This window comes from Barbus barbus (genome assembly GCF_936440315.1).
Source record: "Barbus barbus genome assembly, chromosome: 1".
Taxonomy (NCBI): Eukaryota; Metazoa; Chordata; class Actinopteri; order Cypriniformes; family Cyprinidae; genus Barbus; species Barbus barbus.
In genome coordinates, this window is record NC_136729.1 from 1,925,408 (window position 1) to 1,949,419 (window position 24,012).

Here is a 24,012-nt window from a genome sequence, read left to right on the forward strand (position 1 = left end):
GTGGTGATCAGTTCACAGAAGTGGTAGAAATTAATCTTTTCCAATAAGTTTAAATAGATTTTATGAGCATTTTTACCTTTATAAAACCCTGCATGAGTGTGCATCAAATTTTCAGTCAAACTCTTAAATTGAATGTCAATTAGAATAAGTAATTTAAGCTGTTGCCAAGCAAATTAAATCAGTATTGACTAAATTAATATTTGCAATGCAGAGAAAACACAGAAGCTGCATTAGAAGTGGCATTTAGATGCGTTTACACACTGTTTAATGCAGGACATTAACCTGCAGTTACAAATGCATTAATACTGTTTTGATATTTTAAACATAAAACATTGAATACTGATAAAAAAACAACAAAGAAATGTGAAATTAAAACTGCCAGTAGGTGGCAGCAAGTCACTGTTAATAAGTGAGTCATTGCAACTGAAACGGATCATTTGAACAAAACAGCTGTTGCACAGAGACGCAAATTGAAATTATATTTGTTGGCGAAATAGAGCAAAAAATATTGTGTCTAAAACATAAGTGTGTTAATATTAAATTATTGTTTATTTAACTGCTTTATAAAATCAATATCACATTTGTAATCATGTTGCTTTTTGGTGGAATGATAATTGGTTTAAAAATTTATAATTTGGTTTTCAACATAATTAGGCTTAACTGTATAAGCTGTATTAGTATGGAGTTGCTTTGCTTTTTTCTGGTGTAATACATTTTTTATCTTTTATTATCTGTTGTCTGTGTTGTTACTGTTATCATTGTGTGTGATTTTGATTAAAAAACCCAAATTTCAAAAAATATTTGAATTAAATAAAACAGTCACCATGTGTATTAATGTATTACCTCATATATAATGTATGTATGTATGACCTATTGTATAAACAATAGTTTCAGAGCAATTTGTTGTAGCCACTTACCCTGTAACTACACTCTCAGAAATAAAGGTACAAAAGCTGTCACTGCGGCGGTACCTTTTCAAAAGGTACACTTTTGTACCTATTAGGTTCAAATGTGTACACTTTAAGTACTAATATGTACCTTTAAGGTACCAAAATGGACCCTTTAGGTACAAACATGTATCTTTTGAAAAGGTAACGCCCCAGTGACAGTTTTTGTACCTTTTATTTCTGAGAGTGTACATGGAATAAGGGGGAACAAGTTGGACTTTAACACAGAACAAGTGTATATTTGCACAGTAATTACAGATACAAATATTGCACTAGTTTTAATTTAATTGTTTGATGGTCAAATTAAACCTAGTTTTATTATTTTTATTATTTTTTATTTTTATTATTTTCTTTGCTATAAAAACATCACAGTATACATCCACTGAACTACAAATGTTGTATCATTTTCTCTGCGAACAGCTGGAAAGAGGTAGCTTGTTTTAAACTGACTCAATATAAAAAATTAACTCAATATAAAAAATTCACTTTTCACGTTGCAGGCCTGTTTGATGCTGGGGTACGTTGTGGTCAAAAAAATAAAAGAACGCTTCACTCAACGCAGAGCAAACAAAAAAAAATAACTTCAACTCTCCAATAAGAAGAACGTGTTTCACCTCCCGGCACTAGATGTCCGTCAAGCTCGTGATCGCTGTGATTTCCTCAGGGCCAAAGGAATTCCGAGCACTCCCGTTCTCTCAGAATTCTATTTGGAATCATCCTCCTCTGAAATTGCCACGAATACTCACACTGACGACCCGCCAACCAAACAAACCATCCATCCGAGCTAGATAGACAATTTTCTGTCTCTGTAAATAGTCCATTCGTTGTATTAGAAAATGGCGGCTGGAATTAACACAACCAGGAATATTTTGTGAAGAAATACGTCTTACCTCTTTATGTAGTATCAGTTCTCCATTCTCGTTTTGACAACACACTCACTACAGAAACTACTGTAACACATTACAGCATTATGCACGCTATATTAAAGTGTGCCAAGAAAATATCCCCCACACCATTACACCACCACCACCACCAGCCTGAACCGTTGAGACAAGGCAGGATGGATCCATGCTTTCATGTTCTTGACGCCAAATTCTGACCCTACCATCTGAATGTCGCAGCAGAATTCGAGACTCATCAGACCAGGCAATATTTTTCCAATCTTCTATTGTCCAATTTTAATGAGCCTGTGTTGTGTCGTGTTGTGTGTTCAGAGATGGTATTCTGCATACCTTGGTTGTAACGAGTGGTTATGTGAGTTACTGTTGCCTTTCTATAATCTCTAACCAGTCTGCCCATTCTCCTCTGACCTCTGACATCAACAAGGGATTTTCGTCCACACAACTGCCGCTCACTGGATATTTTCTCTTTTTCGGACCATTCTCTGTAAACCCTAGAGATGGTTGTGCGTGAAAATCCCAGAATATCAACTGTTTTTGAAATACTCAGGCCAGCCCATCTGGCACCACGTTCAAAGTCACTTAAAGGGGCTTTGAACTTGTAAGTTTTCACTTAAAAAAATCTTTAAGATAGTTTTAATTTGTCCATTTATGAGCCAACCATAATGTAATAGGAAGAATGACACCTTGACTGTCCACCACGGTTGCCTCTAACAGCCTGTAGGCTCAGTTGTGTCTGGTGGTGTCGAGTCCGAATTGGAGCGAAAATTCACAAAATGTGACATCATGCACGTTCTCGTCTACAGCAGCAATCGCTAGCGGTAGTGTTTGAAATGGACTCTGCGCACGGAAAGAAGCGACCAGTCTCCAGAACAACCCAGACACCCACGGAAACTCCTCGTAAGCTTAAAAAAAAAAAAAAAAGCCTTATCTAGTGGCTGGCTGCAGTTCCTCTAACGGCCACTGGTGTCAGTAACTGTTAGAAATTTCAGAACTTACGCAGTGCTCCTTTAAATCCCGTTTCTTCTGAATTCTGATGCTCAGTTTGAACTTCAGCAAGTCATCTTCACCACATGTGATTGGCTGATCAGCAATTTGTGTTACCAAGCAATTGAACAGGTGTACCTAATAAAGTATATATATATATATATATATATATATACATATAGGGAAAGGAAAGTGGTGTGTGACCAAGTATGGTGACCCATACTTGGAATTTGTGCTCTGCATTTAACCCATTCAAGTGTACACACAGTAGTGAACATACACCCGGAGCAGTGGGCACCCAATGCTGCGGCGCCCGGGGAGCAGTTGGGGGTTGGGGGCCTTGCTCAAGGGTCTAACCTCAGTCATGGTATTGTGTGATATAATTCCTGACGGACCTGAGACTCGAACCCACGACCTTTGGGTTAGTCCGACTCTCTATATATATGTGCGTTTGTATATATATATATATATATATATATATATAACCTTCCAACAATGACCCAAAACACACAGCAGAAAGGACCACACAGTGGCTGAAGGAGAAAAAGGTGAATGCCCTTGCATGGCCTAGTCAGAGCCCCATTGAAGATCTGTGGAATGACTTGAAGACTGCAGTCCACAAACAGTCACCATCAATTTTTTTATATTTTATTTTATTTAATTTTTTTCTCTGGCATGTTGGTGCTTTATCTTTCACCTGGATGTTATAAATTGCACTGAGTACACTTCCTAGTGTTAAATCAACACTGCTCGGTGTACATATGGGAAATTTACTGTGTAAATACAGCTGAATAAACTGTGGTTATTATAGTTAACCTTCTTTCCATTGACAAGTTTCTGGAAGCTTCTGGCAAGCTCAGTCGTGACTGCATGTGGCCTTTCTTGAGTTGCTGTAGGCCTCTTGGTAGGCTCTCTGAGCAGTTTCCTCTGACTCCTTTATCCAGTTTGGAGCAATGTCCTGATGCAGGGAGGGTCTGTGTAGTACCAAATACTCTCCACTTCTTAAAAACAGACTTCACTGTGCTACTAGGCATTGATAAACCCTTTTTTTTCTCCAGACTTGTTTCTGTCCACCACTTTACTTCGGAGATCTTTTCAAAGTCAGTGCCTTGCCACCCATAGTTGATTGCTTTAGTTAAGGATTTAAATGCTCTAGTACAATCTCTTTTCATGCTGAGCTAATAAAAATGACCACAGCTGATCAGAGTTGAAAGTCAAATGGCTTTGTTTGTCATTGAGAAGGTGCTTACCTATAGCTGATTTTGTTTAGAAGTCATTTTTAGGAGGGGTGTGATAATTTTTCCAAGTCAGTGATTCTGATTTTATTTATTTATTTACTTATTTATTTGTTCGGACATGTTGGTGTTATATCTTTCACTTGGATGTTATAAGCTGCACTGATTAAATACAGCTAGTCCAGAAGTCCAATCAATGAAATGCGAAAAAAAGGTGTGGTTTAGAGCTAAAATGACTTATATAAACACCCAAACAGTGTCAGTGTGCTATTCACAAGCAGAATTAGCTGATGTGAGCCATGCCAAAAAAAAAAAAATCTTCTTGGAAAACCTACGATCAAGAGTTGTTGATATGCATGTTAAAACAGTTAAAGTCTTAAAGACTTTAGATATTCATCAGTCCACAGTTAGAAAAATTGTCTAACTATGGAGATAATATGGCACAGTATGGAGATCTCGCCAAAGGCACAATGCAGAATGTTCAATGAGGTGAAAAACAACCCTAGCATAGCAGCTAAATGCTTGAAGGGTTAGCTGAAACTGGTTAACATCTCTGTTCAAGAGTCAGTCATAAAACATTGAACAGGCATGGTATCCATGGAAGGACACCACGAAGGAAGCCACTGCTGCTGCAAACATTGCAGCATGCCTAAAGTTTGCCAAAAAACACCTTGACACTCCACAACACAACTGGGAACATGTCTTGTAGACAAATATAATTATTTGGAAAGAACGTGCAGCACTATTTATAGTGAAAAAACAAAACAAAAAAACACAGCATATCAACATGAAAACATCCCATCAGTGAGGTATGGTGGAAGGAGCATCATGATTTAAGGCTGCTTTGCTGCTTCTGGACCTAGACCACTTGGCATTGTGGAGGAGAAAATTAATTCCCAAGTTTACCAGGATAACCTACAGGATAATCTCAAGGTAGCTGTCCGCAAGCTGAAGCTAAAAAGAAGCTGGGTGATGCAGTCAAGCCCAGAACTCAACCCAATAGAGATGCTGTGAAATGACCTCAAGAGACCTATTCACACCATACGTCCTAAGAATATGGATGAGCTGAAGCATTTATGTAAGGCATTTCCGTAAATCCAAAATTCTGGACGCTGTACAGATCTACAACCTGAATTCCGGAAATGTTGGGACGTTTTTTAAATTTGAATAAAATAACAACTAAAAGAATTTCAAATCACACAAGTCAAATTTTTATTCACAACATAACACGTTTAAACTGAGAAATTTTACAATTGTATGCACAAAATGAGCTCATTTCAAATTTGATTTGATTTGATTTCTCTTCTTGTCAAAACAGTTTGAAGATGTCTGGGCATCGAGGTTATGAGTTTCTGGAGTTTAGGTGTTGGAATTTGGTCCCATTCTTGCCTGATATAGGTTTCCAGCTGCTGAAGAGTTTGTGGTTGTCTTTGACACATTTTTAATTTAATGATGCACCAAATGTTCTCTATAGGTGAAAGATCTGGACTGCAGGCAGGCCAATTCAGCACCTGGTCTCTTCCACTACGAAGCCATGCTGTTGTAATAGTTGCAGTATGTGGTTTTGCATTGTCCTGCTGAAATACACAAGGCCTTCCCTGCACTGTAAAAAATTAAAATAAATTGAGCTAACATAAAATTTTAAGGCAACCAGCTTCAGCAGATTTTTTGAGTTCTCTCAACTTATTTTTGTAAAAGATTCTCAACTTTTTGTTGAATAAACTTGAGAAAGTTGAGAAAACTGCCCATACCTTATGCACCCCCATACCATCAGAGATGCTGGCTTTTGAACTGAATGCTGATAACACGCTGGAAAGTCGGAGGACATGATGTCTGTGATTTCCAACAAGAATGTCAAATTTGGACTCGTCTGACCATAGAACACTTTTCCACTTTGAAACCGTCCATTTTAAATGAGCCTTGGCCCACAGGACACGACGGTGCTTCTGGACCATGTTCACATATGGCTTACTTTTTGCATGATAGAGCTTTAGATTGTATCTGCAGATGGCACGGAAGATTGTGTTTACCGACAGTGCTTTCTGGAAGTATTCCTGAGCCCATTTAGTAATGTCAATGACAGAATCATGCCTCTGAGTGATGCAGTGCCGTCTGAGGGCCCGAAGACCACAGGCATCCAACAAAGGTCTTCGGCCTTGTCCCTTACGCACAGAGATTTCTCCAGTTTCTCTAAAACTTTTGATGATGTTATGCACTCTAGATGATGAGATTTGCAAAGCCTTTATAATTTGACATTGAGAAACGTTGTTTTTCTAAAGTATTCCACAATCTTTTTACGCACTTTCACAGATTGGAGAGCCTCTGCCCATCTTTATTTCTGAGAGACTCTGCCTCTCTAAGACACCCCTTTTATAGCAAATCATGTTACAGACCTGAGGTCAATTAACTTAATTAGTTGCTAGATGTTCTCCCAGCTAAATCTTTTCAAAATGTCTTGCTTTTTCAGCCCTTTGTTGCCCCCGTGCCAACTTTTTTGAGACCTGCATCAGGCATCAAATTTGAAATGAGCTCATTTAGTGGATAAAGGTGTAAAATTTTAACCGTTAAAACGTGTTATGTGTTATGTGTAAAATGTGTTATGTTCTCTATGTTCTATTGTGAATTAAATATTGCCTCATGTGATTTTAAAGTCTTTTAGTTTTCATTTTATTCAAATAAAAATAAAATAAAAAACATCCCAACATTTTTGGAATTCAGGCTGTAAAACACAGCTACAGGAAACGCTTGCTTGAGGTTATTGCTGCCAAAGGTGGTTCAACCAGTTGTTAAAGCACTGTTTCACTTACTTTTTTCACCATCACTTTGCATGTTTAATGGGTATGTTCAATAAATACATGAAAGATCATGACTGTTTGTGTTTTATCAGATTAGAAATATTGTTTGTGTTGACATTTGTGACTTTGTTCCTGTCTTCAGTCTTCAATCTGACGAGTACTTTAGGAGGATGAATTTCATATAAAAAAATTAAAAAAAACACACAGAGATTCAGAATCGGTAAAGAAGAGAATACTACTATTGCCATGAAATGAAAGGCAGTAGTGAAATAAAAGACAATAGTTCACTTACTTTTTCTTGCAACTGTATGTGTGTGTATATATATACATATATATATATATATATACATATATATATATATATATATATATATATATATATATATATATATATATATATATATATATATATATATATACATATATATATATATAGCGGATATATGAAGTATTGAACCATTATTTCCAGTAAATATATTTCTAAAGGTGCTGTTGACAAGAAATGTTCAGCAGATGTCGGTAACAACCCTAAGTAATACATACAAAGAGAACAAAACAAATAAGTTCCGAAATTAAGTTATGTGTAATAAAATGAAATGACACAGGGAAAAATAAGTAACAAACTACTGAAATGTATTACTTTGTACCAAAGCCTTTGTTGGTAATGACAGCTTCAAGACGCCTCCTGTATGGAGAAACTAGTCACATGCATTGCTCAGGTGTGATTTTGGCCCATTCTCCCACACAGTCTTCAAATCTTGAAGGTTATGTGGGCCTCTTCTATGAACTCTGACCTTTAGTTCTTATTTTTTATTGGATTCAAATCAGGCGATTGGCTGGGTCATTCTAGCAGCTTAATTTTCTTTCTCTGAAACCAATTGAGAGTTTCCTTGGCTGTGTTTGGGATCACTGTCTTGTTGAAATGTCCACCCTTGTTTCATCTTCATCATCCTGATACTGTAGGTGTTGGGACTGAACCAGCTAATACTAATTTCCACTGGCAAGGGGCAGAATTGCTTTCTAATGACTGATAGAGTTCAGCTGGTGTCTTGGCTTTCAATCCCACCGTCCCAATGTGCATATTATACATCTTAAATTCTATGTAATATTAATTTTCAATACTATTTAGGGCAAATAGGGTGAATAGTATGCACATTGGGATGCAGGCCATGCCTTTTTGCATCTCCCTCTTTTCATGTGTTCAATACTTTTCCCCTGTGTCATTAATTTTACTACACATAACTTCATTTCTGAATTGATTTGTTTTATTTTCTTTGTGTGTGTGGATTACTTGTGTTGTTACGGACATCTGGCAGAATTTTCAAGCCAACACCACCCTTAGAAATATATTTACTGAAAAAAATGGTGACGTGTTCAATACTTATTTTACTCGCTCTGAGTGTGTGTGTGTGTATGTATATGACAACACAACATGGTGTGCGTAAGCGGATGTCGCTGTTTTAATGGCATAAATGTCTTTTTATTGTTGTTAGCATAACTGTTGAAAATGAACATACATTTTATATTTTAAAACCGTTTTAAAGTTTTTTGCTATATAATATATAAAAACAAATATGTATAAAACGTTTTAAAATATAAAATGTATATTTTTTAATGCCGGTGTCCATCAGGGAATCTTTTCAACATTCACTCCCCCCACCTACAATCCCTGCCGGCCCGAGACTCGAACCATTAGGCCACGACTTCCCTAATATCGGTCATCATGGTGGTACTTGGAGAGTCAAATATTTTCTGAGGTGGTACTTGGTATAAAAAGTTTGAGAACGGAATAATATATGATGGTGGTCCAATGGTGAGCCTGAAGTGTTGGTCCGATATATATTACTATCTGGGCTTTTGCTTATAGTTTGGTTCCTCCCCACTTTGAAAATGTATCACGTGCCCCTGTTATTATTATTATTATTATTTATAGCATTTACTATTGTCATGCTTAAATTCATATGAAGCATCTTTTGTTAAATACATTTTTATTACATTAGATGTTTGTACACACTGTTGTTGCAGATGAAATGCCGTTTATCACTACATGGCAAATCATGCAATTCTCCTTTCAGCATCATAGCACAATAACTGCCTTCTGATTCTCCAGGCCCCCAGTTCAGATAGAGCACAGGTTCACCTGAAGACCAGTGCCATTCATCACGACCCGCCTTCTGCAGCCCAATCCAGACACGTCCATCATTCAGGCTCTTGTTCAGCTCGTTCGTGTCGTTCATGTTGTCAACGGTGGCCAGATCTGTGTATTTCTCTCTGCAGTATCTCTGAGCTTCAGTCCAGGTCTTCCTCTCATTTATAAAGTAATACTGACGCTGAACACATTCAGATACGGAGCAGAGATCTGTGAAAGAGAGGATTTGCTTTAATGCTTTTCATAACAGGATCAAACCTAACAATAAATCATCAATAAAACCACAACACACCCACCAATGAGAGGAAAAACTGATAACTTTTCTGAACACATTTAACCTTTGTTTTACAGAAACAAATGTAAAGGGGGCGTTTTCCCCACTGTACCCTATCTGCTGGGTTATGAGCGCTGTGCACACAATGTAATGACACATGCAAATAAAAGACAACAGCAACAACATATTCAACATTTAACTATGTAAATCATAGGCACAGACAATGTCCACATTATTTCACTATGTAAGCAGATGATGTTGCTCTCACTTCATATAATGTAAACTTACAGAACAGTGCATTTAATTCACTGGAGTTACAAAGCATGTTCATCTGATGTAAGTGCTACTTTAACATTATTTTCTCTTTGTCATTTTTTTTTATTTCATTATTATTTTTTTTATCAATACATATAAGGATCTTTAGACATCTAATGAGTATAACTGTATAGCCATACTGAAAGTGACAATGGATCTTGAAAAAAAAAAAAACCCAGAACACAAGATTGTCACTATAGTAAATTGATGCAGTATGACTCAGTATGTTCATTGATAAGCCTTTTCCTAAGGTCTGGGGTGGGTTAAGAATTGTGTTATAATAACCCCTACAAATACAATATACAAGAAAGACATGTAGATGTTTGTGAAATATGTTTTCTCTGTTTTGGAGGGATGAACTGTTAAATTTTTTATTGTATCAAAATTATTTATTGTACCATATGTATTGCATCAAAATTTGTTGATATTTTACTATACTATAGTAAAGTATAACATTTGGGTTAGGGCTGGATAATTTTATCAGTTGTATATTAAGTTCTACAAGTTCTACACATCTGTGTAAGTGTTAAATGCTGTTTTTGACAGCATTGATAATGTTTCTGACAGATAATATCTTGTTGTTGTTGGTGGGATTTTTTTTTGTAATCCCCTATACTGAATATTCTATAACCTGCAATAACCTGTCCGTGGGCTTTTTTGATGATTGCCAGTTTAAGTGCCGCCGATGTAGTGTTGCCAGCAGGGGCTCAGGAGACATTTTCAAAGTGCGGGGGGTAAACTGTAAGTAAAAGCTCACATAGTAAGATCAGGGGCCTCATTTATAAAATCTTGCACAGAAACCATCCTAATGTTGATCTTACGATCATATCTCGAATATGCGTACATTTGATTCATAGAATGAATGTACAAACAGAAAACGAGTGTACGCATCTCTTTCAGATGTGAAATTGTGAATCGCAAATGTCTTGAACTTGCGCGCAATTTAAGGGTTTCAGCTCTCTGCCTTCTTAACGACTCCTAATTAATGTCATTAACATATAAAATATCACCAATCATCATAATTTAGAACAGCGAGCTGCAAGAACAGCTTACATTTTAAAAAACCTGCAATACTCTTACACATTTTATAAATGAGGCCCCAGATTTCCAGATATTGGACCTCCATTTCAGGCTCACCGTCAGACGATCATATATTAAACTTGCCTGATCATTAAGAAGTACATATGAATGATCAAAACTTAGGGATGAGCAAAACGCGTGGAGAATGTCAAATCTGTCCACTGTAGACCAGCTTTTTATGTGGGAGAATATTTATTATTGTCAGCCTCATTAATATTGTAAAAACACAGTTTGAACATTAACACTGCACTCTGCTTACATACAGGTTAAAAAAAGAAGAAGATGAAATTAAAATGTGTTGTCCATCCATCCATCCATCCATCCATCTTCTTCCGCTTATCCGGGGCCGGGTCGCGGGGGCAGCAGTCTAAGCAGGGATGCCCAGACTTCTCTCTCCCTAGACACTTCCTCCAGCTCTTCCGGGGGGACACAGAGGCGTTCCCAGGCCAGCCGGGAGACATAGTCTCTCCAGCGTGTCCTAGGTCTTCCCCGGGGTCTCCTCCCAGTGGGACGCGCCCGGAACACCTTCCCGGGAAGGCGTCCAGGAGGCATCCGGAACAGATGCCCGAGCCACCTCAGCTGACCCCTCTCAATGTGAAGGAGCAGCGGCTCTACTCTGAGCTCCTCCCGAGTGACCGAGCTTCTCACCCTATCTCTAAGGGATCGCCCAGCCACCCTGCGGAGAAAGCTCATTTCAGCCGCCTGTATCCGGGATCTTGTCCTTTCGGTCATGACCCAAAGCTTATGACCATAGGTGAGAGTAGGAACGTAGATTGACCGGTAAATCGAGAGCTTCGCCTTGCGGCTCAGCTCTTTCTTCACCACGACAGACCGGTACATCGACCGCATTACTGCAGAAGATGCACCGATCCGTCTGTCAATCTCCCGTTCCATCCTTCCCTCACTCGTGAACAAAACCCCAAGATACTTAAACTCCTCCACTTGAGGCAGGAACTCTCCACCAACCTGAAGTGGGCAAACCACCCTTTTCCGACTGAGGACCATGGCCTCGGATTTGGAGGTGCTGATTCTCATCCCAGCCGCTTCACACTCGGCTGCAAACCGTCCCAGTGCCTGCTGAAGGTCCTGGCTTGATGAAGCCAACACGACAACGTCATCTGCAAAAAGCAGAGACGAAATCGTGTGGTCACCAAACCTGACACCCTCCGGCCCCTGGCTGCGCCTAGAAATTCTGTCCAAAAAATGTTCTGGACAAAATGTGTTGTAACAGTTAAAACTGTACTGTACTTAAATGTAAAAAATAAATAAAATAAAAACACTTTAAATTAAAATGCATTGTGTTTTAACATTAATTAATTTATATTTAATTCTAAATGATTTAATGCCACCACAAACATGCCATCTGGGGGATGATGACAAATGGCATTTCACATAGGGAAAGGGAAGTGGTGTGTGGCCAAGTATGATGACCCATACTCAGAATTTGTTCTCTGCATTTAACCCATCCAAGCATACACACAGTATTGAACACACATCCGGAGCAGTGGGCAGCGCCCGGGGAGCAGTTGGGGGTTCAGTGCCTTGCTCAAGGGTCTCACCTCAGTCGTGGTATTGAGGATGGAGAGAGTGTTGGTTATTCATTCTCACCCCCTACAATCCCTGCCGGACCTGAGACTCGAACCCACGACCTTCAGGTTACAAGTCCAACTCTCTATCCATTAGGCCACGACCGCCCAACACAACATATAGGCTGGGCATGTATAAAATTAGTCAACTTACCTTATCTTCCTTTAAATAAAAAAGCCAATACTGTTTTGCTGGCTCTTTCTGGTTGTGCCAGGCAGACTACAAGAATCGCATGTTGTAGCTGAGCCTGTTTAGAGCTAGTTTTCTAACCACCATAAGAAAAAGACGACCAGTATAACGCTGTCACCGTGGGTTGATTTTCATGTTAGCGGGTTGAAGTGCCCCCAATAACTTGATGTTTATCCCCTGGAATGCAAATTCAATTGAAAAATAAATGAAAATAAACCAAAATTATTTCAAATTGTTGCAAATGAAATAAGGATATCACTGACACTTAACTGCAAATTTCCACTTAATTAACTTTCTAAATTGTCAAATTAAGTGTAAAAGACAAGTCCAAAAACGCCTTTAACAGCTGGATCTGGCAACACAGTGGCTGCGCCCACGCCCCCAACCCTTGTTCACTGCTTATTGTAAAGAGTGTAAAAGTCTGTTACACTCCCGTGGCCATTGCTGTGCTTTATCACCCCCAAAAGACCATAAAGACTTTATAAGTGAATTTGCAAACTTTCTTGGGGCCATTATTAGTGCATATTCTTGGAGATTTCTATATTAGTGTGTGCTGCCCATCAAACTCACTTGGAAATGAATTTAGTCTTATTGATTCTTTTGATCTTATTCAGTGGGTGAAAGGACTGACTCATTTACAGGGTCACACACTAGATTGGGTGCTAACATATGATGGTATATCCATTAAAGACCTAGAAGTGGGTGAAGCTGATCTGACCAAAAGCCAAATTTGTTTTCTATTCCTTTTACATCAGATATGGTTAACACTACTAAGGCTTTGTGTCATACTGACACCCAGAACTAATTATGACTTCTCTGTAGTGTTTCGTGAAATGGCCAGAGCTTCTGATGCATACCTCCAAGAGTGCAGCTAAACACCTCAGCTTGTTTAATACTGCTTGTATTTTAGATGAAGCGGCTCTCTTAAAAGCTGAACATCAAAAACCTTCATTTGAGCCATCGGTAAATGATCATTTTTGGGATCTGAGGCAGGCCTGTAGGTGAGCAGAAAGGAAATGGAAGAAATACAAATTACAGGTCTCCTATGAGCTACTAAGGAGGACTTTCTAAATTTCAACTGGCTATGAGATCAGCAAAAAATTAATTCTGATCTCACTGAAAGCAGTTGTAATAATCCAAGAACTGTTTTTAAAACCATAAATGCTGTAGTTTATACAACTACTAGTGTATTTCACCAGAGTGAGTCTATAGTTTTATTTGAAAATTCCTTGCAATTTTTTTGTAAATACGACATAAGACTGAATATTTGCTGAAACATATGATCTAGCTGCACCTTTTTCATATCATGTGGTTCTTGATCAGTTTTCAACAATCTCTCTCTCATCTCTGCAGGAAATTGTAAATAAGTTGAAACCCTCTGGCTCCCCTCTCTGACAAAATTCCGCCCTGTATTTTTAAACAGGTTTTAAATGCAATATGGCCTAATCTTTTAGACTTTATTAATAAATGTCTTGACTCAGAAACAGTACCTGACTATTTAATACATGCCTCCATCCAACCCCTTCTCAAATAACCAAATTTAGACCCTGCAATTTTATGTAATGTTAGACCTATATCTAAATTGGCAATGAACACATTCAATGAGTTTATAAAAGCAGTTCTGACCAATGAGCAAACACACAATCAGAACAGTACATCAACAGGAAGCACACGCACATTTGCTATCTTGAAATCTAAGTGTATCCATTCTCTCTTAATATCTGCTGCAGATTAAGTTGAGTTTGTCCGTTTCAGGACGGCTGATCCAGCGCTGATCTCCTCCAGACTGAACTGCTCCAGATCTCACTGTGTGTTCACAGTCCTCCTCTGATGTGCCGTTCCCTGGAGCCCACTTCTGATAGCACACAGTCTCTCCACTCACCCAGAACCATGCGCCCAAAACACAGGAGTGACGTAAACCCAACCACACCGCCGCAGTAGACGCCCGTTTAACCACGTTCATCACCTCATGCTGAATCTCTTCTGAATGAACCGAGACCAGATCCACATGATTCTGTCTGCAGTATCTCAGAGCTTCAGACCACATCAGATTCTCTCTGATCACAATCAGTTTATCTGGAAACCAAACCAAGCACAAGCAGAAACTAGAGACTGATCAAAAACAACATGCAGAACAAACTCTGTGGATGAATTTGTTATGTCAGACATGTAGCGTGAACTTTAAGAGATCTGGAGGTAATGATGGATTGTGTGTGTTTTGTGACGATCTACTCACCTTCATGACACACAAAAGGAAACTGGTTATCACAAGAGATGTCAATCCATCGTCTCTGACCGTTCTGTTTAACAGCTGTACAGTCTTCAACACCTTTTTTATTGTTAGGTTCACCAGACTTCCAGTATCTGAATGAGAAGTTACTCTGGTCTGACCACTGCCATGAGTCTCTGAATAGACCGATCCAGATCCTTGATCCAGATAACTGTCTATCACTGATGATCTTCTGAACCTGTTGATTCTCATCCTGGTTTCTCACACTGACCAGATCTATGTGTTTCTGTATGCAGTGTCTCTGAGCGTCTCTCCAGTTCAATGGCTGATTCACAAAGACGAGTCCTGTTTTTGCTTTCAAGAAAAACTAAATCAGGGCTTCAGTATTTCTCAAACACTTACACTATAAAGAAACCTTACAATGGCAATGTGATGTGATCACAATTGAATAGCTTTAAGAGTGAGTAACTGCCATTCCAGTTTGAAATTGTGTAGATACATGCTCTATAAATGCAGATAAAAGTGTCTTATGTCTAGAATTCATTATGTTGGTTCACTTTATTTATTTGTTTGTTTCTAGGACAGGACATAATAAGGCAAAATATAGGAAGACACATGGACTGTGCTCAAAATATCAATTCAGCAATGTATTGTGATGCATTTCTTGCTGATACAAGTATATCAGTATGAATGCTTTTGTATTAATACAGCAATAAATGCCATGACACAGTTGAAAAAGAAACACATAACAGAAAAGACCATTTTAAGTTTAAAAGTTAAATAATATTTTCTTTGCACCTATTAATAAATCTGGGATTAGGAACTGAAGTGTCTTAAATTGTCTTAAGTTGAGTCTTAAGGTTTTTGTCATTTTATGTAGTTTTTATCATGCTGATGTATGTCCCAGTGTAGACCAAAAGGTAATACAGATTCTAAGCGTTTAGAGATATTTTGCTCACTGTATGGGTGTGCCAGTGTTTTTGTCATTTTATATAGTTTTTTCTTTTTTTTTTTTAAATAAGTTTGGTTTTAGTTAGTTGTGTGATGCTATAAAAACGGGAGTGTGACATCATGATTGATAGAAAATTAACCATGGTTTTACCACAAAGGAGATCGGAGTTGTATTTGTCTTATTTTAACAAACCTCTTATACGGCAATCAGGGGAGTGTGCTTGCGATGGACTGTGGGCGGGACGCAGCTCCACTTCACTCACATTGCGTCATCCATCTTTTTTTTTTTTTACAGTCTATGACTGAAACTGGTATGTATGGTTTTGTGGTTTGCTCTCTAAACCTACCCAGGAAATAGTTGACCAAAGTAGACCAAAAGGTAATACAGATTCTAAGAGTTTAAAAATATTTTGCTCATTGTAGAAGGTGTGACAGTGTCTTTCTTGTAAATTACCATCTGTCCCAAAACGTGTACACTCTCAACGTCTAGGACTTGATCAATGTAAATTCCAATTGTTAGTTCCTGTCGCCATTTGGAGGATATTTGCCTGGGTCTGGGTACTTAGGGAAATGTTGCAAAAAGATCAGGGCGATTCTGTGGGCAGATGAGCCTGTAGTGTGGAGTGTGTCCATACACTCCATACTATGTAATTTTCTGAGGTCAGGTCTGCGTCTTTTACTGTTAGATTTATCTTTGATAATTTGATGTCTTGTATTGATTATCTCTGAATTGATTATGTAATTGGCATAAATATTTTACTTTCTAATAAATTGTCACGTTTGATATTATTCTGACTTATTCTGAAATTGTTTTCTCAAGATTAAGTGAAGGCGCATGTTTCTGCGAGTCTGTGTCCAGGGTTACGTATACACTAGATCTCAGGTTAGATGGAGCATGGAGCATATCAGGTGAGATTCTAGATTCCAGCTTGACTTTAGTTAAGTTGTTATGCAGTTGCATTAACTACGGGGGGCTAGACAAAAATACTAGCAAATAAAAGAAAAAGAAAATTCAAACAAGGTGAAGTACTTTTCATTTCTTAAGTATTTGAGTTCGTCATAAGTAATTTTTATCAGTGTTCAGAATAAATACATATTGTGGCATTTCCTGCCATAACTGATACGCGATCTCCTGATCAATCCCCAGCCGGGAGCGGTAAGAAGCGGCCGGATAAAAATATAAGTTGATTTTAATGATCTTTTAGCTCAGGGACTTCAACGTCTCCATGACAAGGAGGTCAAGAAACAGAGGAAGAAGGAACGAAAGAGGCGGACCTACAAGAGAACTGGAAGACCAAAAGATCTTCTTCAAAATGAGAGCCATCCTGAAGTTAATGAGGAAACAAACATTAGTGAATAAAAGAATAATGAAGTTAAGAGGGAAATACTTAAGTTGCATGACTTTTCAGCTGAGTTGCAAATGGTCACAAATGAATTAGAGACAATAGAACTTCAAACTCCCATCATAGACATATAAATGCTATATAGCTATATCTATAGATGCTATACCAAGGAAGTATGTGCTGTATATTTAAGAGCACGAATATTGATTGCTTTGTGGTTATAATTGTTATGTGATTATTTTGCTTGTTTCATATGAGGGTGGTCGAAACTAGGAGATGCATTTTGCAACTGGGTTGCAACATGGACTTTCTAGATGAGACCAAAACTTCAAGTGTTACTCGCCTCTGCTAGAGGTGTGATATAGTGGTTTAGACAAGTGTATATAAGATTCACGTATGTATTCTGAGGTGTTGCCGCTTTCCTTATAGTTTAAAATAGCAATATGCATGCTTGCTGTTTGAAGGTGTTATATTTTTTTTTCTGTTGAACTTCCGACCCTGCCTTGTGCAGCTTCTGTAGCGAAGGTGGCGTTTCCTGCCTGCACGAGCAGTGGAGGCAAAACACAGGCAGGGGCAGAAGAGGGGAAAGTGATAGGAGGTTTTGTTATGTGATTAATGCAAATGATATGCAAGGCTATAAAATGCTGAAACAATGTATGTACGGGGGCCGACATTTGTGGTGAAGATTTGATTCGCTGTTATTTTTGTTATTCGTTTATGAGTTATTGTTTTAATAAAACGAAATCATTGTATTGGTGATTTGTCGACTCCTTTAAACAAGTCTCTGAGTGATTAATAGATAATAACTAGCTATCAGAATCTGAATTAAATCCTTATTACGAGTCCCAAGAGGCCCGATCTTGACTGAGCCAGGATGGACACTGGAGGAAACAGACGGAAGACTTCTGCCAATATCAACTCAGCTGAAAGGTGATTATATATCTACTGATAATGATCCAGGTTTTAACCCCTTTTATTCAGTATATCAAATACAACAATATAAATAACTATAATGTGAAATATATCGTTACCGTAAAATAACATTAGTCATACCGTGAAACTTAATTTTGGGCATACCGCCCACTCCTAGTTGGTATAAGTGAAGTGAGTGAAGTGACATTCAGCCAAGTATGGTGACCCATACTCGGAATTCGTGCTCTGCATTTAACCCATCCAACGTGCACACACACAGCAGTGAACACACACACACAGCAGTGAACACACACACACAGCAGTGAACACGCACACACCGTGAACACACACCCGGAGCAGTGGGCAGCATTTATGCTGCGGCGCCCGGGGAGCAGTTGGGGGTTCGGTGCCTTGCTCAAGGGCACCTCAGTCGTGGTATTGAGGGTGGAGAGAGCGCTGGACATTCACTCCCCTCACCTACAATTCCTGCCGGCCCGAGACTCGAACCCACAACCTGTGGATTACAAGTCCGACTCTCTAACCATTAGGCCACGACTTCCCCCACTATTATAATAATAATAGTGTATACAAAACATGTAATAATAAATGTAACCCTTTTCTTAACCCTAGGGGTTAATTTATTTCTCAAACAAAAATCCTGGATCCCCGGCAATTAGATGGTGAATTAGGCCGGTATTTTTCTTTTAGTGTTTACAAAAAAACCTAAATTGTAGATGAATATTTTCTCCTGTACCAATTTTACCCAATCCCTTTACTAAAGATCAATTAAACAATTCTTATTCGCTATTCACAGGAATTCAGTAAATTTGTAAACGATTTAACTTACCAGACTCAATGAAATACCATAGTACAAATGTTAAAGGAGAAAAAGAATAAAGATTTATTTTTACATTAATGTAATAACTCCTTTTTTTCTTAAATAAAACAGTAAATGAAGAAATCAATAACAACCTTCTTTTTAAAGAACAACAAGTAAACAATTCCCCCTGATGATATGCAAGTTGCTTCTTTTCTTAAGTAAAATAAATAAACCTCTTTTACAGTGTCAGAATGGTTCTTTTTTCTTTCACACTTATTACACTCTCCTTGTTAACCTTAGCTTTGTTCCTATTTTTAGAATATTATAACTCAATTAAGATATACATTGTCAATTTAGAACCCCGTTCTGGTAAAACACTCAATTTCTTCTAGAACCACGTAATACAATGAAAAAAAAACAACAATCCCTCTTTCCAGCTCAGTTATACACTAGACAAAAACTTGGTTCACATCATACACGGTCTTTCAGTACTGTACGCACATAGCTCAAATATAGGTGAGTCAGTCAAACAGTTCAATTGTTCGAGAGTCGTTATCGTTGGGGCCCAGTTCGTTGGTGCACATTAATCAGATGATGAAGTAAAAGTAATCGCTGACAGTCAACGAGTCACGAAAATGAATCCACTTACGGTCTTCCGATGATAATGAGGCAATATTGAAATCACTCACGGCACAACCTCACCGCTTCTAGTCTCGAAGAGTCCCTCGCACACAACAAGTCCAGTCCAGCGAAGTCTCCTGGAGAAACAGGATGCGTCCAGTCCCGAACGAACTCAGCACAAGTCCACCACGAACTTCAAGTTACTTTTCACGAAGGCGAATGTCTCTAGCTTTCAGCTCACACGGGTGACTCAAACGATGGCGAATAAAACAATAGAAATCACTCACTTTTACTTTTTTTTACCTTTAGAAAAAACAAAAACTCTCCAAGCAAATAAACCAAAATAAACAAGGGGTGTTCCCTTTCACTTTGGGCCTTATATTACAAAATATACACGGTCTCCAAAATGATGACGACTCAGATTTTTACACACACCGAATTCACATGCAGCTTCTGTTCGCCATGTGCGATGCTCCTCCCCCTTTTTCCTCATTACGTGACTCACGTTATGATGCAACCTCAAGCTCAACAGTCACTGGCTTGCAATAGTACACCTGTATTGAACACACTTTCTCATTGGATATAAGCAAACATATAGTTGTTGCATCATATTTCAAAATAAAGAAAAATAAAATAAAATACATTTTAATACTTTGAATAATTTGACACAAAGCATATTAAACAAGGTATATTTTAGGAGTCCCTACATAAAACTATACATAACGGTATGTAAGATTATTTTCATAATAATAGACTGCTACTACCACCATCGTCTTTACCAGCCTTAATAATAGATTAGATTAGATTCAACTTTATTGTCATTGCACATGTGGGTACAAGGCAACGAAATACAATAGAGAAGAAGAATACAGCATAACATGAGGAAGGAGAGGAGAAAAAAATAATCCCCATACTATGCTCCTTCGGGAGTACAGTCTGAGAACAGGAAAAACACCCCAGCAACAAAAGCACAATCAATAAAAGCCTCTCAGTGCTAATCACAGGCCCGCTTGTCAGACTGGCGGTACAAAGCGGCAAAGGCGTTGGATGGGGGTTTGGGAGGTGAATGCATATCTGTATGTGCGTATATAAAGTTCCTTTATTTGTAGACCTGGAGATCCGCCACGCTGGTATTCAAAACAAGTTGTCTCAGTCCGCAGATTGTGATAGCGACACAGCAATTGCCATGGAAACGGCCTTGATCTGGACCCAGACGGAGTCGACAACCAGGTGTCTGTGGAAGGGGTCAGGAAGCAAGAGCGTCTCACTGCAGTGCTCTTCCGTGGGGTTGTTTTCAGCACGACCTTGTCCGAGGCAGTTCTGGTTGTTTAGGGAAGCCGAAAGAAGTCTTGGTGCGAGCAGCTGCATACCAATTTCACAGCTACTCTCTTTGTCCATTCTGGTCTCCAAATCCATCATTTTTTTCTAAGCAAAGCCGTGAGCTTCTCCGTGATAGAATCCATATTGCGGTTGATAGTCTCAGTCTCAGTGCTGACCGCTCTGCCCACTGCTTCAATCATGACAGCTGTTCCCGTCTTCTGAATTCTCTGATAACCCAGGGCAAAGCCTAATCCAATCAGCAGAAAACCCGTTATCATGGTTCCGAATAGGTAGATGTCTTCAATATCCTCCACGGAAAGAGCCGCCAGACACACGACACGACATCTCTCCCATGCGTCCATCATGTAGCCAGTAGCGAACGTTCCGGCCGGACAATTGGGCTCCCCCGAACCCAGGCTTCTCGTAGAAAAGATGGTGTCAATTGCGTTGAGAGACCAGTTGATCAAATTCATGATTTTTCAGTTTGGAGAGCAGTGCAGAAAGAGTCTCTCAAGTGTTAGACAATAGACAAGACGAGAAAGCAAGCAGGGGAGATAAGGGGAGGAGAGGAGAGAAAAAACGTCCGCCTTCGCTGAGAGCTAAACGAGAAATGAGTTATAGGGTAATAGTGTTGATAATGAAGCATAAATAATATTTACATTAATGCCCAAATTATCTAAAGATTTGTCAAAACTTGTAAGAAATGTTTTCGGTGGATTACAAATAAAATTCAGTATATCACGTCTGATCAAATGTGCCACAGAAGTTATTTCCTAACTCATCTCCTTAGCATGGTTCATTAATTGTTATGGTGCATTAATTGTCATAGAACAACACTGCTACACTGTTGTGATTATGAATATTACTATGATCTCTTAAATCTAGAGCTGGTAGAGTACAATAAGATCTCCTTCTCTTTTATCTCTCGTTTATTTTTTAGTTAACAGGTTTGTCAGATATATCTGCAACAGCATTACAAAAGTAGATTTGACTTGGTAAATATTATGGTTCCATGCTTTTTCATTTACACTAATTCATAGCTTTTACTGTTGTCACAATTCATTTTTCATATGAAGCAACTTTTGTTAAATGCATGTTTATTACATCAAGTGTTTGTACTCACTGTTATTGCAGATGAAAGACAACTTGTTACTACATTTCCAATCATGCCATTGCCCTTTTTTTATAAAAGTGCACTCATCTCTGCCATCAGGTTGTTTCTCTGCCCAGTTCAGATAGAGCACAGGTTCAGCTGAAGACCAGTGCCATTTATTATGATGTGTCTTCTGCAGCCCAATCCAGACAAACTGAACACTTCTATCATCCAGACTCTTCTTCAGCTCGTTCATGTCGTTCATGTTGTCAACGGTGGCCAGATCTGTGTATTTCTCTCTGCAGTATCTCTGAGCTTCAGTCCATGTCTTCTTCTCACTTATAAAGTGATATTGACGCTGAACACATTCAGATACGGAGCAGAGATCTGTGAAAGAGAGGCTTTGCTTTAATGCTTTTCACAACAAGACCAAACCGAATGAAACTATAAGCCGTAAATAAATCCACACTCACCAACGAGAAGAAGAATGAAATATAGAGTTCGGTCCATTTCTGAGAAATTGAAGAAAAGTATAGACAAACTCATATTTTAAATATTCACAGATCTTAACAGGAACATAAATGCACAATGCACAGTGAACAATTATTAAGACAATATTAATATTACAAAAGTATAATTCTAGTTAAAGAATGAACATGTGAGTTGTTCTTACTTTAGAGGTTGTGTGTTTCTGTCCTGAGTCTGATGTTTCTGTCTGCAGCTTCAAACTGTGTGATGATTATATCTGTTCTCATTCAGCGTCACATTATTTGTTTATTATAAGAGCGCTTTTCAGTTTTCTTCCTCATTCACATATATTTCCTGAATTCTTTCTGTGTGTTGGTCTTTGTTGCTGTAATTCTTTGGAAGCGTGTTCATTTGAATGTGGTGGAGACTGGAGACCGCAGGGTCAGCGCCCAGGGGAGCATTTACAGGCCATGCCCAGGCTCTGGAGTGGAGAGTCTGCATGTTCTGTAATGAAGCACTTCATTTCCATAGTACCTTCACAGAAGAAATCCACATCAACATTTACATTTTCTACTTTTATATTTATTTATTTTTTTTGTTTTCAATGTTTTTAACCTTGGAAACCATCAGCATGTTTCTGCATACCAAACTAAACAGCATTTTCACAAAATTTGAACATACACTCTCTTTCCTAGCGTTTATCCCGCACTGGTGCAGGGTCCGCTGTTTGGCACATCGCTCTCCACTTCTTCCGTCTAGGGCGTCCTCGGGGGGAGAATTGATTTGTTTATGCTATGTCATATACGCTGTGTCAGTATTATTATCTGCTGTGTCATGAGCGCTATGTACACAATGTAATGACACATGCAAATAAAAGTCAACAGTAACAGCACACTCAACTCTTTAATTATGGAAATATAGGCACAGAGAACATCCACATTATTTCACTAGGCTATGCATGCAGGTGTACTGTTGCTCTCTCTTCATATAATGTCTACTTATATAACAGTACATTTCATTCGCTTGTGGTACAATACATGCTTGCATTTGATTAAAGTGTTACTTTAACCCCTTTCTAACTTTTTTATTTGCTGATCAGTATGCATAAGAGGATCTTCAACATTAAACATTAAATGGGCTCAAACCAAAATGCTAAATCTAAATGTCCATGTTTTCTTATGCCATTTTTTACACTGTGACATAAGATAGCACAAAAAGTGCATAAATACACAGGAGTTACAAGAGCAGAAAATACATTTAAATGCAGAAACATTATACTAATGAAAATGTGAATTCATAAATAATGAAATATACACTCTGTCACAACGACAGCTCTGTTAAAAGCATCTCTGATGCAGCTTTTGGCTGACACATGTTCATGTGCCGCTGCTGGAAGAAGTTATAACGACGGCATCTGGCTCTAAACAGCATCTTTCTTCACTGACTATGGAATTTTGGACGCTCGTAAAAGACAGAAATTTACTTACATTTGTCTTGTGTTATAATGCTCTCCTGTGGTCTCACAGGACATTAAAGTGTCCATTAGATACAGTTTTGTTTTGTTTTTGTTCTTTTTTTTTTTGCCTACTATATAGTATAGAAGTAGGCATATTTGAACACGCTGTGTGTTATTGTGAGATTAGCCAATCAGTGGTGGAGCTAAGCAGGGTTGAGCCTGGTCAGTTCCTGGATGGGAGACCTCCGAGATGGTGTTAATGAGGCCAGCAGGGGGTGCTCATCCTCTAGTCTGTATGGGTCCTAACGCCCCAGTGTAGTTACGGGGACACTATAGAGAAG

General features: G+C 38.5%; 2 protein-coding genes across 2 annotated transcripts in view; one reads left to right on the top strand and one right to left on the bottom strand.

Annotated features, from left to right (window-relative positions):
• Positions 1 to 24,012, top strand: part of LOC306871753 (uncharacterized protein) — a 119,241-nt gene that overhangs the window by 77,658 nt on the left and 17,571 nt on the right. The gene's annotated exons all lie outside the window — the stretch shown is intronic.
• Positions 13,624 to 22,703, bottom strand: LOC306871770 (C-type mannose receptor 2-like). Its single transcript, XM_079419915.1, has 5 exons — positions 22,421 to 22,703; positions 22,221 to 22,259; positions 21,778 to 22,134; positions 14,694 to 15,041; positions 13,624 to 14,533 (listed from the first exon to the last, which is right to left on the bottom strand). The coding sequence occupies exons 2-5, from the start codon at positions 22,255 to 22,257 to the stop codon at positions 14,172 to 14,174; spliced, it is 1,104 nt and encodes a 367-aa protein (XP_079276041.1). The 5' UTR covers positions 22,258 to 22,259; positions 22,421 to 22,703; the 3' UTR covers positions 13,624 to 14,171.

Coding starts and splice junctions, on each gene's coding strand:
- LOC306871770 (XM_079419915.1), bottom strand. CDS start 22,257: ATGGACCGAACTCTATATTTCATTCTTCTTCTCGTTG. Junction 15,042..21,777: donor GTCTTTCATCTGCAATAACA/GTGAGTACAAAC, acceptor TTTTCTTGAAAG/CAAAAACAGGACTCGTCTTT. Junction 14,534..14,693: donor TCCTTTTGTGTGTCATGAAG/GTGAGTAGATCG, acceptor TTTGGTTTCCAG/ATAAACTGATTGTGATCAGA.